This window comes from Chenopodium album, chromosome 25, assembly GCF_948465745.1.
Source record: "Chenopodium album chromosome 25, dcCheAlbu1.1, whole genome shotgun sequence".
NCBI lineage: Eukaryota > Viridiplantae > Streptophyta > Magnoliopsida > Caryophyllales > Amaranthaceae > Chenopodium > Chenopodium album.
In genome coordinates, this window is record NC_137858.1 from 2,890,171 (window position 1) to 2,898,984 (window position 8,814).

The 8,814-nt window shown below is 32.2% G+C and overlaps 1 protein-coding gene across 1 annotated transcript; it reads left to right on the forward strand.

The window, feature by feature from the left end:
- The first annotated feature begins 2,290 nt into the window (after positions 1 to 2,290).
- LOC145614243 (protein trichome birefringence-like 25) lies at positions 2,291 to 5,972 on the forward strand. The gene is made up of 3 exons (XM_081669262.1): positions 2,291 to 2,595; positions 3,237 to 3,562; positions 4,787 to 5,972. The coding sequence occupies exons 1-3, from the start codon at positions 2,400 to 2,402 to the stop codon at positions 5,558 to 5,560; spliced, it is 1,296 nt and encodes a 431-aa protein (XP_081525388.1). The 5' UTR covers positions 2,291 to 2,399; the 3' UTR covers positions 5,561 to 5,972.
- Positions 5,973 to 8,814: the final 2,842 nt, after the last annotated feature.

Sequence of the window (8,814 nt, forward strand, 5' to 3'; positions counted from 1 at the left end):
TTCTTGAGCAACCATTGGGGTATTAAAATATGGGTGGTCATGAATTTTGGTCATTGGTTAAGTATAATAGAGAATAATAATAAATAATTTCATGACCAAAAGTTTTTGGTCATCCATTGGCCTTGCTCTCAAGGATCAACTTCTTTGATTTGTCTAGTTGCAAATCAGCTTAATAGCTTTACTGTTTTTTTGGGGGGTGTATGCAATTAAATTTATCTCTTTCTAGCGGCAACAAAGTTGGCTGAATGGAAGAAATCATATTTTCGTTTCTTTTTAGTGATAAAGACCAAAAAAAAAAAAAAAAAAAAAAATGGAAATATAAGGGGAGGCAGTCCAAGGCACTGAATGATTTTTGAAACCTTAATAGGACCCGAATGCCAAGTTGATGATTGAAATCATATCTAAGATCTCTTGACAATCAATGCAATATTGCAATAGAAAACCAAACCAAAACTTATTATAGGACTTTATAAAACCTATAGGTAAGCTTAATATTGTTCGCAACCAGCTTTTACGATCATGAGTGACACCCCACACATTCAGTTCAATTTTGGAAATTATTTTTTCAAAATTGATCCAAAAGTATGGATAATAACCTTTAGTTTTGACAATTTTTGACTTTTTCTGGCCTATTAAAGAATGAAGTCGGGATGTGTTTTATGGATCACACAAGACCCTAGGAGGCTATATGGGTGGTTGGAAACTTGGAACCATATGATTGACCTTTAAACTATCAATTTAGTAGGTTATGTACACACCTCCTTTTATCAAGACTACTCCAACCTTTCGTGTGGCCGATTAGTAGTCGTATATGGTTCCATACAATACATGAGTATATAACCTAGAGATGTCACCTTAACACCACTTTAGTTATCCACATTAAGCCCCTAAACCTCTAGTGATCCAAATTTAAGTATTGCATCAAATTTAGCCCTTTGCAAAACAATTTAGACCTAATATTAAGATTATGCATCAAGATGCTTTCCAGTTTTCTCAAAGAATACCAAGAGACCTTAGTATTGCCAGTTGCATCCCCATCCAGGATTGACCCACCCCCTACCTATCATGTTTTAAGATATCTTGCTTTGCCCTGACCTTGTATTGGTTTCTCTTGACCTTGTTGTTTTATGTTGCCTTGCTTAATTATCTTTGACCATGCAAATCTTAATTAAATATTTTATTTCCTAAAAAAACAACAAACAAACAAAATTGAGCATCACATTATTTTATTTTATTTATTTATTTTTTTTTTTGGGTGGAAGCATCACATTAAATTTACATTTCACAGTACGTCTTACTGCTTCTAGTTGTGATGTTCTACAAATCACAATCAATAATTGATCATTCAAGTATTCAACCAATATAAGTGCCACCATCTACCATGAGGAGCTATAAAGTCATAATGTGGTGGTCCAGCAGCAAATACGGACACCAGCTGTTCTGAATTCTTTCTTGTTACATTTTAATGTTGTAGGTTACCTGTTTGTTTCATTCATCATATCCACAAACACAAATGTTTCTCGATGGATCAAAAAGGGTAATATTATTTCTCTATCAAAAAATCGATGTCATGTTAATAATGCAATATGTATATACGGCAACTAAAAACATTCACATTCGGTTTATAACTTTATAATTCACCTATTTTGTATAGATTTTTTTTGTAAATACATATATGTAGTGTGTTATATTTAGAAAATCTTATGTACACTTGATACACACTATTTGTTGGTGGAAAAAATTCACCTTCTAATCTTCTACAGTATATTCCATACAGAGTATAAGTTATCCCGTAAAATTTAAGATTTTTATGCTTTTATAATTTTCTATCTCAATTTTCTTAAAAAAAATAAAAAAAAAAAAAAACAGTTTATCCATTAACACGTCCATATACTACATAGGTGCCACCTCACCGACATATGTACATAAAGAATATACACAATTACACTTCCAAACCAAACTACAAACATCTCTTCATTCTTCACTTCAATGTCATTGATCATTAAAATACTCTATACTAGTAAGATACTATGATATACACATCCACAGTCTCCTTTTTCCCAATTAATAAAATAATAAAACATCACTTTTGCTTTATTAATCACCTTTTCTTTATTATAGATTTATAGGTGAAAAATCCACCACTTTATTTAATTATATAATTTTTTTTCATTTATGAATAATGATGTTTAGATCCCACCATGCATGGTTTGTTTGGAGGTTGTAGTAGTAAATACTCCACTGAAATATACCCATCAAAATCAGAAAATTAAAATCCAAAAATTAAAATCAATTTTTTTTTAAAAAAATAAAAATAAAAACCCAAAACCCCAATTCTTGAGAATTCCATTCCCTAGGAAAAACAAGACAACAGAGGAATAAACCAGAAAGAAAAGGAGATGAATTGGGATTCAAACCCATTGAAACCAATTTCATTTTACAAACAAAATTCATTTGTTATTAAACTTTTGATTTTGTTTCTCTTGTTTGGTTTGACAATTCGCCTCTTTTCTTCTTATTCCATTGATTTTTCTTCCCCAGTTTTGGAAATCCAGACTTCTTCCCCTGAAACTGATCTTCTTACTTTTGATAAAGGTACCATTTTTATTTTTTCTTTTTAATTTCTTCTGCATTTTTAGTTTTTTGATTACAATTTCCTTCTGTCGTTTATTTAATGCTTACATATTCATGCATTTTTGTGAATTTTCTGTGCAATTTGCATTACATAATTGATAATTCTATACAAGTACATCTTTACCTTTTCCTTTTTTTTTTTGGAAGTTTGAGGAATTTAATTTAGCTTGAAAAAAGCTTTGCTCAATCAAATTTTGAATACTTGATTCAGTTCTATGAGTGATCACTTATTTATTTTGATATTTGAGTTTGTTAACCCTAAATTGTGGAATTGTAGAAATGTGGAAATTAATTTCCAGGTGTATGCTATTCTTTGCTTCTATAAATTTTCTGATTATTATTTTTTAGATTTTAAGTTATAGGTTTGGCAAAGATCACTCAAAAAGCTAGAAGTTTTGAGTAAAGATTATTTTAGTTACTAGTATGATTAAGTACTAATAAACAAGATTAAGATGATTGAAGCAAATTTCTAGTAGATCAAGTGAATTTTACTATGATCTTTAGCTTCTTATTAGTGATTATGAGCATATGTTGTTAATAAATGAGTTGGTGGTATGTGCATTACTTGTAAGCTTATACTGTAGTTTGCTTAACCATTGTAGGCTCTCTCACATCCAATTCAACCAATGTAATTCAAGATGAAGCGAAACCGAAATGTGATTTGTTTAAAGGTGAATGGATTCCAAATCCATCTGGTCCTGTATACAATAACAATAGCTGCCCTTTTATTGAGCTCCCTCAGAATTGTATGACTAATGGTCGACCCGACTCGGACTACCTCTATTGGAGGTGGAGTCCCTTGGATTGCAAGTTGGCTAAGTTCAACCCTGAGAAGTTTCTTGATTGGATGAGAAACAAGTATTGGGCTTTCATCGGCGATTCCATTTCTCGCAATCATGTGCAATCCTTTCTTTGTACCCTGTCTCAGGTATATGATCTTGCCTTATGTGGATGTATCATGTGTAAAATGTCCCTTCTAATTGTATATTGATCTTTGATAGAACTTTATTTACTTGTTGTAACAATCTAAGGATTAGTTGTTAGTAGGATGTGTCTTTCTTTTTATGCAGAAGTTCAAACTGTAGGAATGAGGAAACTCTGAAGTTATAAATGCTTAGTTCATTAGATCGATATGATATGTTGGGTAGTGAAGCTAGTTGTCACTCTTCTTTTCCTCAATCTTGAAAACAAGTATGAAATAATTACCCTCACGGCCTCACTATGAAATAATTACCCTCACGGCCTCACTCTATTGTGATTAAGGCGTTACAGTTTCCTTTTTGGCATTCCTTAAACAATGACCATTACAGAGGGCCTCTCTTTTGAGTTGTGCTTGTGCATGATATAGAAATGATTTTGGAGTGAGGGTGAATCCTTTGTGCTGATTGTAGTTGGCAATTGTAAATAATGGTTTAAAGTAGTCAAGTGTAAAACACCTCATTCTTATTGTTTTAGGTAGGTTTTTTTTCAAGTTAAATTATAAAAATGAGTGACAATCATTGTAGACACAAAAAGTGGATAATCGTTAGGTGTTTTGGTGTGTAGGAGTACATTTAATCTTGCACACGCCTTTTCTTTACGTGACATATTAATTCTCTTTGGTCCCCTGCTTTTGCTCTTCATCGAAATCCCTGGTTGGACGATGAGCTAACTTGTGATGCCCGTAGAATACTTTGAGCTTGGGCACTGGGGTCATTTTAGTGGTGGGGCATTTATAAAAAGGAATGATGGCTAGTTTAGTGGTTATAATCGCGAGATCTGTTGTGTGTTATGATCAACGTCTCTCTGGATCATAGAAATCTCTAGTGCTATTATTACTACCTTTCTCTTATCTTAATATGCAAGATAGGGTCCTACTTAATTATCCTTGAACATTCATAATGATCTTGGTGGGTCTTGTGAAAAGAATTTGTAGCTTTATTTATCGGTGCCAGTTGCTGTGTTTGTTGCAAAGTCATGTACAAGGTTAATCTGTCCTTTTGAAAACTAGTAATCTTAAAAAGTTGCCTCAAATTCCTACCTTAAAAAGCAGATGATGAAAGTTTCATTTGCTGGTTAGAGAATGACCTCCAGATGAAATGCATGTATTCCAGAAGATTATGGTTTCTTCAAACTATAATGTGGTCAACTGAAATATAGCCTTGTTCTGCAGGTGGATCAAGTAAAGGAGATATATCACGACGAGGAATATAAATCAAAGACATGGGTTTTTCCCTTGTACAATTTCACAGTCGCGGTTATTTGGTCTCCATACCTTGTCAAAGCTGAGATTTTTGAAGACAATGATGGAGTTTCAACATCCGAAACTCAACTCCATCTTGACAAGTTAGATGAGAAATGGACAAGCCGATACAATGACTTTGATTATGCAATAATTGCAGGTGGAAAATGGTTTTTGAAGACTGCAATCTATATTGAAAATAACACAATTCAAGGATGCCATTACTGCCATGGGAGAAACTTGACAGAACTCGGGTTTGATCATGCTTATCACAAGGCACTCGAGCTGGTTCTAAACTTTGTGATGAACTCAAGTCATAAAGCACAAGTTTTCTTGAGAACAATCACCCCAGACCACTTTGAGAATGGAGAATGGCATAATGGTGGGACTTGTCATCGAAGAGTGCCATTCAAAGAGGGTGAGGTGAACATAACTGATATAGATAGGATACTATATGAGGTGGAGTTGCAGGAATTTGATAAGGCAGTTGGAGTTGCATTGGAGAAAGGGGTCTCTTTAAAGCTCTTTGATACGACCCGACTCTCTCTATTGAGGCCTGATGGGCATCCTGGCCCATACAGGCAACCACATCCTTTTGCAAAGGATAAAAATGCCAAGGTTCAGTATGATTGCTTGCATTGGTGTTTGCCAGGGCCAATAGACTCCTGGAATGATTTGGTCATGGATATTTTGATGAACGACTAAACGAAAGAGTTGCAAGAGCCATTGACACTTTGAAAGGTATGTCGTTGGTCTTAACTAGTCTGGGTAAATCCATATACACAAAGTTATCCATGCAAAGTTCGATTTTGGATCACTGATGTAAATTTTTGGTTATGAAAAATTCTTTCTTGTAAAATTTATGTTATACAAAATTCTTTGGTTGAAATTATGAAAATGCTTAAAAGTTGGATAATAATTACTCAGGAAAAGCTATGAGATTGCTTCGGCTTTGTTATTTAATCTTTGGTTTTCTTTTTTTACTCTTTTGTAGCAATTGTACACAATATTCACATGTATACCCGTTTTTTATGCTCAAACACATCTAGATTCATGAGATTGTTTGCTTGTAATTCATCATTTATACTCCATTGTCAATCGATATTGTAAGTTGTGGTTTAATTTCCCGAGTTTCTCAAATTGTTCGGTGTGTTTTTGTGTTGTTTGATATCTATTTACATGCATTCCAAAAGAAAGACCCATAAGTAGTACAAACAAAATCTATAATCAATCACATCACTCTCAAGTCTCAACAATACAGAATAAATGGTACTCGTAAATAAAACTGATACAAATTAGCTAAAACAGCGGATGCTGTAACGAAACTGATTACAAAAGAAGGAAATTCAGCCAGTAACACACACACATAACGTACCAATAAGTCGATACATCACCCTAGACATCAATACCTTAGAAACACTCATTCCTTATCACAGAGCGGCCACCAAGTCTCAATACCACCACAACAAACACCAGAAATTGCCCCACTACAAAACATCCCGTCGCAACACGAATCTAAATCCTTACCGCATGGAAAACCTTGCGCGCTGCACGACTGCCCTGATTCAAAATCTGCAAAATTGAAATTTACAACATTATATTTACTTTTTTTTTTTTTTTTTTTTTTTTTTTTTTTTTTTTTTTTGACAACAGCAGAAATATATTTACTTAATTAATACTACAATCATCATCAAATAAACAATAACATTAAATAAGGTATAAACTATAAACGATCATTACTAGATGCCATGATAACGAGCAGTAACACAAATATTATTGGCTTCAGATTTTTTGGGCATGCCATTTTGATAATCAACCACTTTCTTATACTATAATTAAATTTATTCTGCTTGGAAGTAAGGAAAATTAAGCAAATTGTATGGTTAAATTAGCTTTTATTCATTTCTCTATTTATAATGTTTATACAATGTTATATATTTGTGTGTTGTCACCATATTATAAGGTCAACTCCTTATTCCTAATATTTAAAGATGTCTGCATTATTAACTTATTAAGTGATGGAATTGGAGTATAATTTTAAAAGAAAATATATTTTAAAGAAATTAGGAGCAAAGTCTTTCTATATTTTTGCTTTAAGAAGAATAAAAAATTTAAGATAAAAAAACCCTGCAATATTATCTCAAGTTTCACAGATCAATAAAATTTTCACCCCATGCATGGTTACCAAATTATCAATCATATGTACCAGTATTATTAACTTTAGTTTTTTGCTTGAGCATATTAAATGTCACAAAGTACTTAAAGAAGGGTAATAGAGTTGAGAGAAGAGGTAAACGAGTTATTAATGTGGAACTCAACTAAAAAAATCCGACTTTATTTTTCAACCACTTTCAACAAATTTTTATATCTTTAAATATTTTGTATACCATAGATATAGATATGAGATAGTAACATATTGTTCGGTGTTATTTTTCAATCACTTTCAACTTATTAATAACTGTTACGCTGTTATATCAAATAACAACTTTTGTAAGACCTATCGTTTTGATTATCATTGCTATTGATATGATAATTAATAAACATCAAACAAAAATACAACCCGTCAAAAAAAAAAAAAAAAAAAAATAAAATAAAATAAAACAAACAAACAAAAATACAACCTCAAAAAAGTTTTGAAGAAATTGCGACCTGTATTGAAGAAAGGCCCATTTATTATTACTCCATACAAACATTTATCAGCATCTATCATCATCTCATTGAAATTATTGGCTTTATAACATTTGTTGTGGGCAGTAGAAAGACTTTTCTATAATTGTAGGATTAAGGTTTTTTTGAGTAGGAAGACTTTTTTTATTGTGAAGTTAACTAAAGTCTTTATAATGGAAAGTAAAAATTGTCAAGAAAACTACCCACTTAATAGGTCAGTTTGTCAACAACTACTCACTTAATATTTTTATCTAAAAATCTATCCTATAAACTTAAAAAGTTTGAATAGCACTACCCATTTTAGTTTTTCGGCAATAAAATCCGGCAAGTGTGGCCAAATTTTACTTTTTTCCTCCAAAACTTAAGCCTAAACCTCGTATATAACAATCAGCCTAATCTCCTTTATGATGATTTATCCCAAAAAACACAAAATTTTCAATATTTGCCAATTAAAGAGGGCAAAAGTGATTGTTGTTTTAATTAAGAGATATGTAATGCTTCTAAATTGATGTTAAATTCACTTGTTTTGAGTTATTAATTTAGTGATTCATCATTTCGTGTTTCAATTTTGGAAGAAAAAATTAAAGTAAGCCCCACTCGTCGAATTTTGTTGTCAGAAAATTAAAACGGGCAGTGCTGCTCAAACTTTTTAAATTTAGTGGGTACTTTTTTTGATAAAAATTTTAAGCGAGTAGTTGTTGACAAAATAACCTATTAGGCGAGTAGTTCTTGACAATTTTTTCTAATGGAAATTATAAAGTAGTACTCCCTGACCCACTCTCTATTGAATCTTCAGCTTTTCTAATAACGGTCAAGCTTAAATGTGGAAGGGTTTACCGTACTAGCCCCGCTAACGTTAGTATTTGTCTGTTGCCTCCTTTCTTCTACGGTGATTAGTCCAAAGAAGGAACTTCCTTGTTAAGTGCTTATTTCTCCAATTCTCCGTATTAGGTAGTTGATTGACCCCTGTCAAAAAAAAAAAAAAAAAAAAAAATATAGTTGACTGATTCATAGATTGCTGTCAGTTAATGAGCTTTCTTTACTACGGAGTCAAAAGAGGTTGCTTGTTATTTTATTAGTATTATTAAAATTATTATTATTATATTAGTAAAAACTTACAAAGTCAATCAATTTGAACCTTGAGGCAATCAAATCTGAGAGCCAATTGGGACCCTCGTCATGACAAACCTCATCACTAAAGATATTCATATCCTTCATCAATCATCATATCATACCTATAAATATCCCCTTCCACAAACTCAATTACTCAAATCAACTGTCTTATACGAATA

Excerpts from the sequence above, each read along its gene's own strand:
- LOC145614243 (XM_081669262.1), top strand. The coding sequence starts at position 2,400 with ATGAATTGGGATTCAAACCCATTGAAACCAATTTCATTTTACAAACAA. Across the intron at positions 2,596-3,236 it reads TCTTCTTACTTTTGATAAAG|GCTCTCTCACATCCAATTCA; the intron begins GTACCATTTTTA and ends TAACCATTGTAG. Across the intron at positions 3,563-4,786 it reads TTCTTTGTACCCTGTCTCAG|GTGGATCAAGTAAAGGAGAT; the intron begins GTATATGATCTT and ends CTTGTTCTGCAG.